We start from the raw sequence: 15,032 nt of genomic DNA, 5'->3' as shown, positions 1-15,032 counted from the left end.
GATATAAGGGAAACCGTAGTCTCCAGGGCATGCGTGACGGCGTACAATGAGAGGGATAAGAAGGCGAGGTAGAATCCCACGCTTTTGCCTCGAGTAGGCTGGGACATGGCAAGACCCCGCTGGTTCTAATATGAAGGAGGCTAGGAAATCAGCAACAAAGCAAGGACGCTGGCTACAAAAGTATTTATGGATCCGATCCGTATCAAACAAAGAGCGGCTTCCGCTCCCGATGGTACTCGGCGAGTCAGGGGCCAACTCACGAAAGTACGATGTAACCCCTGTGCATAAACGCAAATTTACCCCTCTACCTGACACTAACGTTGACCACGACTCTCCTGCACCTCAGTCGACTCCAGAATGAACGCTATCGACTCGGCAGATTCTTTCTGGGGCTCTTCAACTTCGAGGGCCAAGTCAGTATACCATCTTGCGCGTTTCTTCAGTTGCTGACCCCAACAAAGCTTCTGCGAGATTGACTACGCTGTGAGCAGATACATCGCCGAGTTTGTCAACAGCTTGACGAATGTTGTCTACAGTAAGATCCCGGAAGGTATGTGAAATTATGATCTAATTTCTCTTCATCAGTAATATACGGCCTGTACGGGTTGCGCCAGCTGCGACGGAAAGCAGACAAACATGGTGATTCTTTACGTGCCCTTCCCTACTGGGGCTTAATAGCGGTCGGTCTGTGTTCATTTGCATTCCACCTCAGCCTCAAGTACCACACCCAGATGAGTACGTGCCGCGTCGTTCCCACATCAGCGACTATCTGGCTCATTCCTCCCTCCTCCCTCCATCAGTGGACGATCTCTCGATGCATTTTGCCTCAACCCCGGTCCTCCATCGCGTCTTGACAGCCAATTCGAATCGCCGAGACTCTATCGTCGTGGCTATCGTACTTGCTTCCATGCTGCTCTTCCTGGTAACATTCCATGTGATAACCGATGAGCTGGTACTCCACTCCGTGTCCTTTGTCGGCACGGTGACCGTTATTGGAGCTCACACTATACGTCTCGTCAATAGCCGGACGCTGCCCGGCTCAGCTGCCCGGCGACAGATCTGGGGAATGGTTCGGTTTGGAGCAAGTCGGTGATCTCATTGTACGGTGACATTCCAAGAGACTAACTGGCGTTGACAGCGATTTTCAACCTGGGGTATTGGCTTTGGCTGATTGATCAGTGGGCCTGCGGATTCTTGACAAGAGCGCGAGAGACAATAGGTCTTCCCTGGGCTTTTGCATTAGAGCTTCACGGGTGGTGCGTTTCAGAAATCTTCCGTGTTTTTCTTCCCCATGACGCTAAACGCATTGACATAGGTGGCATATCTATACTGGAATCGGGGCCTATATCTTTATCGCTGTGGTAGATCACCTTGTCGCCGGCGAGGATCTAAGAGATATCCAACAGTCATTCGCCTGGCCAGCTTCCTGGGCGTCGACATCAGTTTTCACAGGACGAGAATCGGCCGTAGACAAGGACGTCAGCGAGAAACAAAAATGAAATCATAACTAATTTTATAAGGAGCCCCTAGGTTAGGGGCCACTCATAAATATTAAGCCTTTCCGAACCCCTCTCGCAAGATTGTCGGTGTTGATATTTCCAGCCGATGCGTCGAACAAGGCCTGCTGGTCCTCGCCATGGTCTTTTGGCGAGAGATGAAGCAAGGTGGTTACACGCTGAAATTGTGCTCGTATCCACGCCTGCTGCCCAGGCCTGAGAAAGCTTGCTAGTAACTGGCCGTTGCCTTCCGAGAAGAGGGTCAATAAGTGGCTCAGCGGACTCATTATGTGCCAAGGACCTTGGGCGATAATAGGGTACCTGTGGTCGTCTCTGCATCTTCCGGCATCGTGGTCCTTCGTATTCAAGCTCTTTTTACCCTCCGGTGCTTGTAAGGGATAACTTGGGATCAAAATCTCCGAGTCGGTAAAGTCTGTGATGGTTGACTGTCTGGTTCGATTGCCAAGGAAAAAGGGGACGCTGTAGCACACAGAATCCACCAGCCTTTGGAGAGTCTCTTGGCACTCGCATATGTTGTCAACTACAGCTGAGGCTTGCTCTTTTGTAAGCTCAACTTGAAACATGTGTATGGTCTTCTGGAGGCAGTCGACAGTAATCTTGAGGAGTAAGAGGCGTTGGAAACGCCATAGATTCCAAATGTTGGCAATCTGGCAAGAAGGGTAGACCTCACAGACAGACCGGTAGGTAGGAATAGATTCATCGATATCTTGACCAGGTGTGAGATTTCGCGGCTGCCAATGGTCCGGCACGTTTTGTGCCCAATCAAGAAGCTCTCTGTCGATGCGCTTCGCCTCTGCTCTCCAATCTTCTAGAACTTGCCATGACAAAAGCATGGTGCCATCTTGATTGACTAGGCGTATATAATTGGCCTGAAATTCGGCGACAGATACTCCAATAACATCAAGGACTGAGCTTGGGTTCTCGGGCGCAGCCATCAAGCGTTTGCCTCCAACCCACGAGTATGCGATGCTCTGCACGGGCCTTTTCTGGCGCATCGCCGACGAAACCTCGGTATGAAGCATGAATCTCCGAATGTATGCGCCGTTCGTCCCATTCATACGGTCCGCTTCCGCAAACTGGAGCAAAGACACTGCGCCGTTGTGGTGGACCCGCGAGGGAGAGCGAAGGTCGTATACAGCGGCAACGCTCTCGTAATGCTGCAGCACCAGCGCCGCCAGCACGGTTGCTGGATTCCTCCGCTGTACGCGGTCGTTTACTGCATTGCGCATACACGCGATGGCCTCGGTGTAAGCCTTCCGTGACAATTGGAAGCCCCTAACGCTACGCCTCCACAGAGATAGTATCCCTGAAGCGACCGCGGATATGGCAAGCGAGAGCGGCGAGCCCTGCCGCTCGGAGCAGTAGACGGGAATCAGTATCTCGAAGAGTCCCCGCGCAGATTCCAGATTGCGGCCCATGCCGACGTAATACTTGAGGAAGAAGGGCACGGAGGTATCGGGCTCGGCCAGTGGTTGTGGGCTAGGCACACAAGCCCGGTCCTGATCAGCTGAAGTGAAGAACTTGTGGGTCTGGTCTCTGAACTTTAGGTTGGTATACTTCGTTTGGTAGCCTTCGCAGTGGAGTCCAAGGCGCCGGCAATGCCAGCATTCAGGTTTCGCCTCGTCGCATTTGACACGTCGTTGTTTGCACGTCACACAGCCTTTGGAGCGTCCTCGGTTCACCATGATGACGTTTAGATGCCAGAAAGAGGGTTGGTTTTGCGACGAGTTGGCATGAGCGTCACGGTACTATTTGAGTCTTTTATCCCCGACTCCGCCAAGAGGTGGCACGGCCGGTGTTCGTCGATCATTCGGTAGTCCATATCATTCATGTCATAAATTTAGTACGGCGTCCAACAGTCCACGGCAAGTTCCGTGATGGTCGAACCAATGATCAGGCTCCGTCGCGAAGGATATACTCAATTTGGCTTAGCCTGCCGATCACTTAGCTTGCCTAAAGCCTAAACTCCATGCGGTTTAGCTTGCGAGTTCTATATAGTCGGGCTCAAGTATAAGTAGAGACAAAACATCAGTTGCGAAAGTAGGGAATCATTCAATGATATCAAGTCCGTTTTACAATTATAGGATCGTCTCTTCTTTTTCCGCCATGAAGGTCTCTTCTTCGATCTACATCGGCACGCTGTTGGCTGCATCGGCGCATAGTCACCTAGCCGATGCTGCTGCGGTGGGCAACACCAGCAACGATCAGCCCATACTGATGCTGAGCTCGGATCCGACGTTTCACTTTGATCTTCTTATCCCCCTCGCCCAAGCCACTGCTGGAGGCGGGGATATCAATCCTATTCTGGGTGCCGCCAAGAACATTAAACCTGGAGACATGGACTCTTTCACGCAAGTGTTCCTTGCACTGGCCAAGGAGACCAAGGCCGACGCCGAAAATCCGGACAATGCCTATGACCCCGTCAACGTCCGGGACACCTGGTTCTCGGCGTCCCAATACTTCCGCCGAGCCTCATTCTTCCTCGCTCGCAACTGGAGCGACCCGCTCATTGATAGCCTATGGGCGGAGCAGACCGCAGCCTTTGATAAGGGCTTAGCCGCCTTGCCTATTCCTGGTGAGCGCATCCGCATTCCAGCTCCCAAGGGAAACTTCACAGTGGAGGCCATTTGGTACGCCGCCCCCGAGCGCAAAGACGCCAACCTGCCCACGTTGATTGTCGGAAACGGGCTCGACGGCTCGCAAGAAGATTCTTACCATAGCTACGTCGCCGCCGCCCTTGCGCGAGGGTGGAATGCCATTACCTACGAGGCCCGGGGCAGAACACGGTGCGCCGAGAACAGGACCTCGGGTTCATTCCAGACTGGGAGGTTGTCGTCACTCCGGTAGTAGACTACCTTCTTTCCGAAAAGTCACAAGCCGTGGACAAAGACCGGATTGCCATTCTGGGGAATTCGATGGGCGGCTACGGGGCTACCCGTGCAGTGGCCTTCGAACCCCGACTTGCTGCAGCAGTCCTCATCGACGCGGTCTGGGACCTCTATGAAGGGTACGCGCTACAGATACCGGATGGTCTCCGAGAAGTGTACGAGGCGGGTAACACGACGAAATTCGACCGTGAAATGCTCTCGCTGCGAGAATCCGGAAAGCTCTCCACCGGCGCAGCCTGGGGCTTGGACTACGGCTTGTGGGCGTTCAACACGCACTCGCCTTCGGATTTCTTTACCCAAACCAAGCAATTCGCAGTGAAGGATTTCATTCACAAGATTAACGTGCCTGTGTTTGTGGGCGCCGCCCAGTACGAAGACAATTACCCCGGTCAGCCGGAGAGGGTGAAAGAGGCTCTGGGCGATAAGGGTACTCTACATCATTACAACGGTGTCGCTGGCTATCACTGCCAGACGGGTGCTTCGCAAGAAGTGGCAAGAACTGTGTTTGCATGGCTGAACAAGACTCTGGGCTAATGTGTGAGTTTTGCATGGGGATGCTTCGGACCTGCAGTGTATCTTAGATTCAACCAGGCCTCTGTACACGTGTTTTAAAGGCGAGAAAACAGCAACATCAAGCGGTTGAAGCTTATGAGAAGTGTGTGTGTGTAGGCGTCCAGATTGGTATAATATTATGTTCTGAGTAGATTTGATCGAATCGAGGCTTTATGTAACTATGGTAGAGATCTAGAATAACTAAAGGGTGTTTTCCCCACAGATCGGCCGATAGTAAGAGGTGTACCATAATTCTGCAGCTTCTGTTTCTCTCATTTTTTTATCGTATTATGGAGACTACCGCCAGGTGGGAGGGGAATTCAATCCACGCCGAGAAGTATCAGGATTCCCATCATTGACGCAGTCAGACAGCCCAAATAATGATGCCGATTCTACCGAAATCCGAGGCTGCAAAATGTCTCAGAAAAGGCCCAACAACAGTACTTGAGCTCAGTCGGCTACTGGTCAGTTCGTTCCGCACTGGTGGACCCGCTCGACAGCTCACGCTCAACAGGGCCAAGTGAAGCTTTTCTCAAATAAGCGTCGATCGTCCCCGGTCCGATCCTTTCAATCATTGGTCATAGTGAAGCTAAGCCCTGCCTCTCTGTTCAATACGAGGACCCCGGCGGAACGCCTAAACCTAGTGCAAAAGTACTCCGTAAAACGTAACCACTTCGAAATGCATCCATCCTGATGTAGACCACCCGCAGGCTTGTCAGTCTTGTGCCAGGAATACATACCATCGTAGACAGGACAGGTATACAACGATGTTGGATGTTTCTGACAAGACCATTGGAGGGCTGCGAGTTCACGGGGCTGTCGGAGAATACGAGGTAGTGCTGCATACGAAGCTGCAAGTTCAGCAGGCGACCGAATGAGTCTTTTTTTTTTTGGATAGTTGATGCTGCGCGATTTTCGAGTTCAGCTTCAATGTAACCGGAGACGTTAGGCGCCCTGGTCTCGTGCATTGAATAGGGAAACAATGATGAATGATCAAGACCGGGGTAGTGTTGCATTGAGGGCTCTGGCGATGTATAAATAACACGAAGAGCACCACGAAGCTCTGATTTAGTTCAAACCGCAAAGCATTGTTCTCTTCAACATCACACAGCAAACATCATTTCTACTTTCGATTGTTCGAATAAACCACTCGCAGCCATGGTCAAGTTCACCCTTCTTCCTCTCGTTGCCCTTGCCACTCTGGCAGCCGCAAACAACTGCAAGACCAGCCTCAACTACTGCGGATACAACCTTCTTGGCATCGGTATGTAGCATGCCATCTAGGGCTTGATGAGGATTACATGTATTAACAGAAGCGTGTACCATAGGAAACTACGCCGCCCAGATCAACGAAGCTTTGAAAGCCGCCGGCCAGCCAACTGATGACGCCCATATTCGCGAATCCCTTTTCCACTGCAATGGAGGAAACAACGGTGATATCTCGTGGATCACTTACTGCGGTGGTAGCTGCCAGGATGGGGGCTCCGGAAAGAGCGATTACTGCTAGATGAGTCGCCTTCTACATAGGTGCCGCATGGAGGAAAGCTGGTGATCAAACGTACTGTTCTGATCCAGCTGTCCATTTGTGTTTGGCTATGTCTGTCATTGTGTCAATTTAGTCAGCATGCAGTGTTTTATTCAACATATGGCCTGCATTAGAAGAATCAATAGCGCTTGAACCATCGAACTCCCTTTTATAGTCCGTCAATTTGACATCCTCTTTCACTTTGGATCACTCGTTTTTAGATACACTTCCTAGACAAATGAAACAGACACGTCTGTAGTATCGTAGCCCATGAGGTACCAGGAGTGAACATGGTATTTGATTGTATAGGTATTCACGCTAAAGCAGCTCATACAGTTTACTACATGGTTCTCTGATTAGTGAACTTCTCCAGGAAAATCACTCTATCATTACATGCACATATAATCGCAGCTATACTATTTGCTACATTAATCCAAAAATAAAAATAAAAATAATATAGCGTACGATCAACAGCCTGCTGAGTCCTTCCGCCAGTTATACTTTCTTACCACAGCCTTGAATGCTCGGACACAGGCCCAGCCTGCCATGCATTTCACTGCCCCAGCGAGCTCTAGTGGAGAGCTCGTCCCGTCGTCAAGTCCCTTTCCCATTGCTCGTGCCGTGTGCCGCTGGTTCTCTAAAATCTTCACCAGGACCTTATTCAATGAGAGCTCCTCTCCACGCGAATCGGTTATTATAAAGCCTGGGGTGCTTTTATTCTCCTGTGATTTATATTTAGTCAATAGCTCGGCTTTCATCGTCTCCAAAGCGACATAGAGAAACCAGTTCGAGTCAAAGGGCCCTTCCCGATGAGGCCAAGCCTGGAGAAGCTCAATCGCGCGCCAGCGGATACTGTGATCACGGCAGACCATGGCTGTGCGATATAGGGTTGGAATCACGCCAGTGTTGATGCTAACGGCTGGAGGCTCGGGGAAGCTCTTCACGATTCTTTCCGCGAGTAAAACGATTTTCCGATAATCCGATGTATAATGTTCATATGCAGGTGTATTTCCGCCCAGGAGGCATGTCTTCAGGGAGACGGCCAAGCCCAGCTGCTGTAAATAGAGCATGTCGGCCCCTCTTCGTTCTTTTGCACTAAGAGCCGAATATGAGCGGCGATAAAAGTGTTGGAATGAGTCCATGTACTGGCTTAGGCTTGACCACGCCGCCAGCTGTCCTGACTGTAGGGCTTCATAATTGGACGCTATCTCTACAGCAGACAGACCCATGCAAGGTCCGGTGAATTGATAGACCGCTCTAAGAGTGGGATTGAAGGCTTGACGGGCCTGTTCTAGGCTATCAAATGCTACACTGCTGCCCCCGCCCTGCTTTGACTCATCATCGATAGGCAGGCGGGACGCCTCAACCCCAAAGAGTGTGGACTGAATACCTAGGTGGTCAAAGGTCTCGACTAAACACGGTTCGACGGCCTCCTCCCAGGGTACCCGGGAGACTGGAGCCTTTTGAGCCGTGTACTCCTTTAAGATTTGCAGACCACTTTTAAGGTGCCTAAAGGCATCATCGTACCGTCCCCGGAGCAGGTCCAACATAATGAAGAGCAAGCAGCAGGTCAGGATGACATCTCGCAGGCGCGGATCCTGTGACATACGGCGCTTGATCAAACAGGAAAAAGCCCGACCTAGTTGCTCAAGGGCGAAAGAATTCCAAATACTATACGCTTCCTGGATCAGCAATGGCATCCCTCTCATCTCCATGCCCTGATGGACAGCGCTCAGAGCGATCACTGCATGGTACACGGCTGGCTCGGACTGGCTCATCCGGAGAACAACTTCGCGCCAGAGTGATGAGTCATAGAACTCGAGGATCATGGGCACTGTGCGGTGCTGGAAGTACGATAAACATCGTCGCTCGTCCGAGGTCATTGGCCAGGTAGGCCTGTGAGCAATCACCAGGGTCACCACGGGAACGGTGGCATCCACCCCGGCTTTCTTGGTGAGAGGCAGCCGATGTACATCATACCCATCACAAACACGACCGGTTGAGGTGCAATTCCGACACTTATCAGGGGTTTCATCGCATTTAATGCGGCGAGCACTGCAAGCAACATTTAGAACATACCCACCCCACTTTTGGCAGCTTCCCACAGCTCACCGGCAGGAACGGCATCCAGTCCTAGATTTCCTTCCCACTGTTCGACGATGACCAGTTCCCATCGATGCACCGGGGGACTGGAGCGACCGGCAGGATTTCTGGATCTTCTTCATTGAATAGCTGGCCCAGGAAAGGCAGTCCGCAGTAGACATACAGGAATTCCTTCAGGAAAAATTGCAAAGCTGGCGGGGGTGCGAGAAGGGTACATTAATTAGTACACAGCTGAGAGAGATGGTTGGGGGCGGAATGTTGGGGTGCAGCGCGAAAATCAAGGGTACTCCCTGCTGAGGGCGCCTTAACTGGCCTGACCGGCTGTCTGGAGCGGCCGCTGCCGATCCATATCCATGATTACGTTAGGAACATATATCACTGCAGATCCGGGTGCTGTCGGCTATCCAGAGTAACGTAACCGGTAAACAAGGCTGAACCACCGGTCACAAATTCTAGAATAGCACTCACAAGAGCCTCGAGTTGAGTGGCAGGAGTGATATGGGAACAAACGCGTGGGCTAAAAGATACAGGGGCAGAAGTGGCTGAATTTCTAGATTTTCTCCAGTGGAGAGGACCAAGTGGTGATGTTGACTTCCCGGAAAGGCCTCGCTGATCATCAGTCTAGTAGTCAAGCAACTGAGGGTAGTCCAGAGTTGGAACTCATTCGAATAGAGCACGGCAGAACGATACACCAAAATATGTGTCCTCTTCAGCGATTACCGGCCGCTGAGGGCTCTTTTCTAAACTGCTCTGTAAGTCCAAGGAGTCTCCATAGAGTGTGTGTGAGCTGTATGCATCTTCCTGCCAGGTCCGTAAGGCACATTGACTGGCACACTAGGGACTGGTTGTGTCAGTACAGTCGTGAAGACTTAGGGCATGACTGAGGGAGGATGTCTATAGGATAACATGGGGTCTGTGGATATTAGTTTCTTTCACATGGTTATCCTGGGAGATAGGAGAGAGGATATATTGACACGCGTACGTCGAGGTTAACACTTGCTGAGGCCTTGTTTATTTGAGCGCATTACTTTCATTTCTCATGTTATGCATCATAATCAGTCGCCGGCAACATCAGACAGCATTAGAACATAAAGACCATAAATGATCCATCACAAAACCTCAAACTGATTCCCCGCCTCACAAAGCTCATTAACCATTTTAAGACCTCATGACAACACTCTAGGCCTTATTCTCTGTAACATCAGGAGTAGCAGCCCCAGCCTTCCGCTTCTTGATGATAGTAAAGCCACCAACAAGCAGGAACAGCGCCTGCAAACCAAAGATCACAGCCAGAGTGACCATGGCACCAATAACACCAGCCACAGGTCTAGACACACCACCGCCACCACTCTTCGACGTGGCACCCGCGGAATCGGATCCCGAACCATCAGAATTGTACGACGCACACTTACCGTCCGTGTTTCCACAAACCTTGCACCACTCCTCAGTGTCCGTGACGGCAATCTTCTTCGTCTCCTCCACGAACTTCGACCACGGGATTGTGGCACTCGACTGGCCGTACAGGGGGAACTCTCGCGGTGCATCGTTGGACCCAGCGATGGTGCCGTTGTGGAAGATGAAGCGCACGCTGATCTCCGATGCATCGGGGAATCCATCTGCAGGGGAATCGGTGATCAGCTCCCAAGACATGGACGACGCATAGTCTGGGATGCCGGTGAAGTTGACATCGGCCGCGGGGAGCTGCGCGAGCCCGAAGTACGAGAGGAAGGTTCCGTAGGACCCGAACTGGACGTTGAGCTTGGTGGCACCCTTGGAGGTGATGGTCTTGTTGAGGCCCTGGAGCATTTCGCCAGCGAGCTGGGAGCCGGCGATTGCGCGGACGGTGTCGGTGGTGTTGTAGGCGAGGTTGTACTGCTCGACGTTGGCGAGCTGGAAGAGTTGCTCCAGTTGTTCGCTTGTGGGCGTGTTGGTCGTGTTGTGGATGCTGGCGACGTTGAGGTAGTCGTAGATGGTGTAGGCACTCTTGAAGTTCATCTTGTCCTTTGCGAAGGCGCCGTCCAGCATGGATGAGAGCGACTGGTAGAAGTCCGTGGTGGACTTGTAGAGGTCGTTGTACAGCGTCGAGCTGTAGTAGCTGTTGCTGCTGACCTTGGCGTTGTTGCAGCCTGTTGCGTCCTGCAGCCAGGTGTTGTCTTCGCTGTTTGTGCCGGTGGACACCAGGCTGAGCGGGATGAGCTGGTAGCCGCTCAACGGGGCGGAGATAGTCGTGCCGTTGGCCAGGGTCTCGTTGGCTGAGGACCCTACTGGCGGGTAGACACCCTGCATGAAGGCTACGCCGGAGTTTTGGAGGACTGCGTCCGAGGGCGAGGACGCGGTGAGCTGCTTCAGGTTCACGATGTCGGAGTTGATGCCCTCGATCCGCAGCGAGGAGCTCGAGTCAATGTACCGGCCGTGGTAGTAGCTACCGGCTTGGTAGACCTCGCTGTATCCGAGGTCGGTGAGCCGGGTGTTTCCTAGCACTTTGGGTGTGCGGTCTCCATGGCGGGCGAAGATGTATGCACCCAGGACCCTCTCCGCGGAAGCAAGGTCCATGGCCGTCAAGGCCAGCAGGAGGCTGGAGGGCTGGAAAGAAGGCCGCATTGTTGAGTGTGATCCCTTACGACTTATCTGCAGTAACAGGTTGGGGTAGGGCTGTCGGGAGGAAGTGAAGAAGCGGGGTGGGACTCGTTCAGTATTATTATACTCGCTAGGGTCTCACATCGACCGCGGAGACGTTATGTGATCATTATGACCCCTGCACTGATGGAGGGGTCGCATCCAGTGAAAAACTTAACTCTGCCATTTTTCTCCTCTTTTAATATACCCTGAAGGGGCAAGTTTCTACGGCGGTCCATGCCGGATGAACCTGGAAGACACGCATGGTGGAGGAAGCCATTGACTGGAAAGAAGCCAAACAGGCGTACTACTCCTCGTCTTAGTCTCTAGCCCAGTGACTCCGAATGGACGAACAGGGTAACATATGGGAGTGGGGTATAGTTAGTTACGGAAAAATTATTAGCTAATTGAGGACTATCGCTCGAAGATAATGGGCCATTGGATTAGCGTGCAGAAAGTGGAGTGATTTGTCGGCTTTGACTTCCAGGGTCTCGACAGGTCGTTATCGGAGTATGTCGGCCAAGTCCGCGGTGCCAAGGCCCTGGTGAGATCCTCAGTGTCTATCAGCACTCCGCGGGGATGCTTCTTTGGTTTGTTGTTGAGTCATACAAAGAATTGCCATGACCGAAAAGATTCCATCGTCCCTGATCGGGATCAGATAAGCCCTCTTTGCTTGCCCACCTGTTTTTATCAAGGTACTCCGGAGTTGGAGGTAAACTAGGGCTTGCTGTGACACGGGGCTAAAGGCCCGAGAGTCATTGAATGCCGACCCCTCAGTTTTCTGAGACTATTGACCAGTCCCTGTTGCTCCACAGATAGGGCCGTCATGCAGCTAATGTAGCCCTTGACCGTGTGATGTTCTTTGCCTTCAGGCCAATACGAGTTCAGACTCCTCAACATGTCACCTTCGGCTTAACTTTCTTATCGTTTCGGTGCAAAATTAACTGGTTGGTTGTAACTAAGGACGGATGCAAATGCCAACTGTGAAAACTCCCAAACTCCGACATGAAGACATCACATGACGAATTTCGATGACATGTGGTGTGAGAATGCAATAAATAATCCAAAAGAACATAGTGAAGCTAACTCGCCATGGACACACCCTTATCCCCCATAAGCTCGCATCCATTCCGTACAACTCCAACCAGACCACCGGTTTGCATGGCTTCAGAGCCTCCACCGGCAAGTCGGAATTCTATTTCAGCGAGTCCCTCCAGCCAGGTGACTCTCGTTTGTGCAGGGACTTCTAACTGCTGCAGCTGTTCACCCAGGGCCGCAAGAATATCAGCCAGGGCCAAGCCTTTGTTGGATTTCAAGGTATTCACGGTGTTGAGGCACGAAGTGACGTCGCTGGTAGCAAGAAGAGTAGTCATGATCTCTTGAATGTCAGCGGGGTGCGGTGCGGCTATGCAGTCATAAATCGTTCCATTTGTGATCAATTCCGGTTCAGGACGGGGTTGGTCTTTTGGTGCATTCTTGACAGGGAGCGGTATGCCTACATCACGTCAAAATCTCGGTCTGTAGAATTGTTTCGGTTGCACCTACTGCTTGCATGGCACGCTTGTAGCACATTCAGTGCGCGACGCATGTCACCCTTACTTAACCTGACCAAGCTGTCCACGGCCTCAGACTGAATGTTCACCTGCTCTTTTTCAATGACCAGGTCAACCAGTGACCTGATATCCTGCTCCTTCAGCGGGCTAAAGCGGAACCGCGTGCAACGCGACAGAAGCGCGGGCGATAATTTGTGGGTATAGTTGGCAATAATGCAGAATCTCGTGTTGGCGGTATATCTCTCCATAATCCGACGGAGTGCCATTTGCGCGGTTGCAGTCATGGCGTCGGCTTCGTCAAGGATGATCAACTTGTACGATGCGAGTGATGATCCACCGGAGGTCGGTTGGGGGGCCATGGAGAAGATCTGTTTCGTGCCTATACCAAGTAAGTTGAGTGTCAAATAAAGTAGTTCCTTTCCGGGAGCACACACTCGCAAAGGTCTTAATTTGTTCTCGGACAACATCAATGCCTCGATCGTCACTGGCATTCAGTTCGAGCACCATCTGGCGCATGTTTTTGCTCCCATATATCCGCCTTGCGAGCGCAAGGATTGTAGATGTCTTGCCAGTTCCCGGAGGCCCATACAGAAGAAGATGCGGTAGTCGCTATTATAGAGATTAGTGAAGGGGCAAAGTTTCTGGCTTCGCGGCGCATACATTCGCATCGACAAATTTGTTAATTGTGGCTAAGATGTCCTTGTGACCGGAAACATCGTCGAGAGTGTTTGGTCGGTACTTCTCAACCCTGGAACGAATCAGCGAGCTAGTTATTATGATAGTAATTTGAGACAAGTGCTCACCATGGCAGATTATCTTGAGCCTCGACAGGTAGGTCTGACGCAACTCTCTTAGCTTTCCCACTGGTATTATCGGAGCTGAATTGGATTGTGCTCTTGGACGGAGCATCCACGTCCATTTCATCTTCGTAATCGGACATTTTGCTGGGAGATATTCACACGAGCCTATAATTGAGTCTCAAGGGTATTTAAAATAAATATTTGCACGCAAATAGAAGACGATAGGAAATTTGCAAAGCTGCTGGATGAAGCAAGACGCGTCAAAACACACCCGCGCGTAAAGAGGTTCGGCGCCGGAAAATCATTTCATTGCTTCAGGAGCTCAGCCCTATAGGTGATGACATGCACCTCCCGCCGTCTGGCAGCACCGCCATCAACGACCTTCGACGCTACTTCTTACTCCAACAATCCTCGATAGACAGGCGCTAAAGGGGATTGATCATATCATTATATTATCCACAATGCCGGTGAGTGGTTTGCGGTCGTTAATTCGACGATACCCCGACCGTTCCCTTATCTAACGCAGCCCAGGCATACCACTCCGTCTTCCTCCAGGATCAGGGTATCCCCGTAATAGGTACGCCGCTACAACCCCTCCTGATACGCTTTTAGCAAAATGCGACACCATACCAGATCCACACACCCACGATATCCCCCAGACTGACTCCATACTCTCATCTTGGACAGGCAACTTTCCTATCCTTCCCCTCCGCACCCGCACTCGCGGCCCCGCATACACTCTCCCCCCGCTACCGCCCAATGTCCCCGACACCGAAATCGCCGTCGACAGCGAGTCGTACGACTGTGTAGACGAGATCCTGTCTCTCTTCCGCGCCAATGTCTTGTTCCGGAACTTCGAGATCAACGGCCCCGCCGACCGCATGCTCATCTACGGCACCTTGTTTATCAGCGAGTGTCTCGGGAAGGTCAGGCCGAACATGACCGCCCTCGAGGCTGGCAAGGTACACAACCAGATGCGATACACACCCGTGCTTAATGTAAATGTGCGACGGAAACACTGACCGGGATATGCATTGTTAGGCTCTTAACAACGTTGCGCTCGACTCCTTCGCCATCCCGGGCGATGCCTCCTTCCCCCTTAACCAAGCTTTCGAGCCGCCCCGCGATCGCCAGGATGCTGAGACACTGAGAGCGTATGGTTACCCTGATCTTTTGCTCCGGTGGGTCGGAAGCTAATATGCTGTGCTATAGATACCTCTCGCAGGTACGACAGGAGATTGCTATCCGTCTACATGCCAGATTATACCCCGGTGGCGTTGGCCCTTCAAAGGTAGGGGATTCCATGTATTTGGCTTTAGATTGTGGCGTTGGTCGCTAATATGTGAGGTACAGTGGTGGTTGAGTTTTGCGAAGAGAAAGTTTATGGGCAAGAGCTTCTAGGTGATGCGTTTTCTTTTGTTTGGTCACTATTCAGCGTACAAAGCGTATGAAAGCAACCATTTAAGAATTTCCGATTT

At 51.7% G+C, this 15,032-nt stretch overlaps 8 protein-coding genes across 8 annotated transcripts; 4 read left to right on the top strand and 4 right to left on the bottom strand.

Moving 5' to 3' along the window:
* Positions 1-357: 357 nt before the first annotated feature.
* On the top strand, positions 358-1,499 carry ANOM_000123 (ceramidase; the record flags this gene model as incomplete). Its single annotated transcript, XM_015545381.1, has 6 exons — positions 358-413; positions 462-550; positions 586-735; positions 801-1,085; positions 1,139-1,256; positions 1,316-1,499. 6 exons carry the CDS (start codon positions 358-360, stop codon positions 1,497-1,499), a joined length of 882 nt encoding a protein of 293 aa, XP_015412414.1.
* A 32-nt stretch (positions 1,500-1,531) lies between these two features.
* On the bottom strand, positions 1,532-3,202 carry ANOM_000122 (Zn(II)2Cys6 transcription factor domain-containing protein; the record flags this gene model as incomplete). The annotated part of the gene is made up of 1 exon (XM_015545380.1): positions 1,532-3,202. One exon carries the CDS (start codon positions 3,200-3,202, stop codon positions 1,532-1,534), a length of 1,671 nt encoding a protein of 556 aa, XP_015412413.1.
* A 421-nt stretch (positions 3,203-3,623) lies between these two features.
* Positions 3,624-4,939, top strand: ANOM_000121 (alpha/beta hydrolase family protein; the record flags this gene model as incomplete). The annotated part of the gene is made up of 2 exons (XM_015545379.1): positions 3,624-4,241; positions 4,298-4,939. 2 exons carry the CDS (start codon positions 3,624-3,626, stop codon positions 4,937-4,939), a joined length of 1,260 nt encoding a protein of 419 aa, XP_015412412.1.
* Positions 4,940-6,115: 1,176 nt separating this feature from the next.
* On the top strand, positions 6,116-6,464 carry ANOM_000120 (uncharacterized protein; the record flags this gene model as incomplete). The annotated part of the gene is made up of 2 exons (XM_015545378.1): positions 6,116-6,221; positions 6,286-6,464. 2 exons carry the CDS (start codon positions 6,116-6,118, stop codon positions 6,462-6,464), a joined length of 285 nt encoding a protein of 94 aa, XP_015412411.1.
* Positions 6,465-6,949: 485 nt separating this feature from the next.
* ANOM_000119 (Zn(II)2Cys6 transcription factor) lies at positions 6,950-8,707 on the bottom strand (the record flags this gene model as incomplete). Its single annotated transcript, XM_015545377.1, has 2 exons — positions 6,950-8,537; positions 8,595-8,707. The coding sequence occupies 2 exons, from the start codon at positions 8,705-8,707 to the stop codon at positions 6,950-6,952; spliced, it is 1,701 nt and encodes a 566-aa protein (XP_015412495.1).
* A 1,057-nt stretch (positions 8,708-9,764) lies between these two features.
* ANOM_000118 (uncharacterized protein) lies at positions 9,765-11,186 on the bottom strand (the record flags this gene model as incomplete). Its single annotated transcript, XM_015545376.1, has 1 exon — positions 9,765-11,186. One exon carries the CDS (start codon positions 11,184-11,186, stop codon positions 9,765-9,767), a length of 1,422 nt encoding a protein of 473 aa, XP_015412496.1.
* Positions 11,187-12,283: 1,097 nt separating this feature from the next.
* Positions 12,284-13,704, bottom strand: ANOM_000117 (replication factor C subunit 3; the record flags this gene model as incomplete). The annotated part of the gene is made up of 5 exons (XM_015545375.1): positions 13,558-13,704; positions 13,415-13,502; positions 13,189-13,363; positions 12,747-13,133; positions 12,284-12,696 (listed from the first exon to the last, which is right to left on the bottom strand). Exons 1-5 carry the CDS (start codon positions 13,692-13,694, stop codon positions 12,284-12,286), a joined length of 1,200 nt encoding a protein of 399 aa, XP_015412396.1. The 5' UTR covers positions 13,695-13,704.
* Positions 13,705-13,965: 261 nt separating this feature from the next.
* On the top strand, positions 13,966-14,955 carry ANOM_000116 (actin-related protein 2/3 complex subunit 3; the record flags this gene model as incomplete). Its single annotated transcript, XM_015545374.1, has 6 exons — positions 13,966-14,021; positions 14,086-14,131; positions 14,242-14,516; positions 14,596-14,708; positions 14,767-14,845; positions 14,908-14,955. Exons 1-6 carry the CDS (start codon positions 14,016-14,018, stop codon positions 14,953-14,955), a joined length of 567 nt encoding a protein of 188 aa, XP_015412499.1. The 5' UTR covers positions 13,966-14,015.
* Between the last annotated feature and the right edge of the window lie 77 nt (positions 14,956-15,032).

The sequence above is a fragment of the Aspergillus nomiae genome, assembly GCF_001204775.2.
Source record: "Aspergillus nomiae NRRL 13137 chromosome Unknown contig00002, whole genome shotgun sequence".
Lineage (NCBI taxonomy): Eukaryota > Fungi > Ascomycota > Eurotiomycetes > Eurotiales > Aspergillaceae > Aspergillus > Aspergillus nomiae.
Note: the sequence above shows the minus strand (reverse complement) of the source record. Positions and strands in the feature narration are given on the sequence as shown.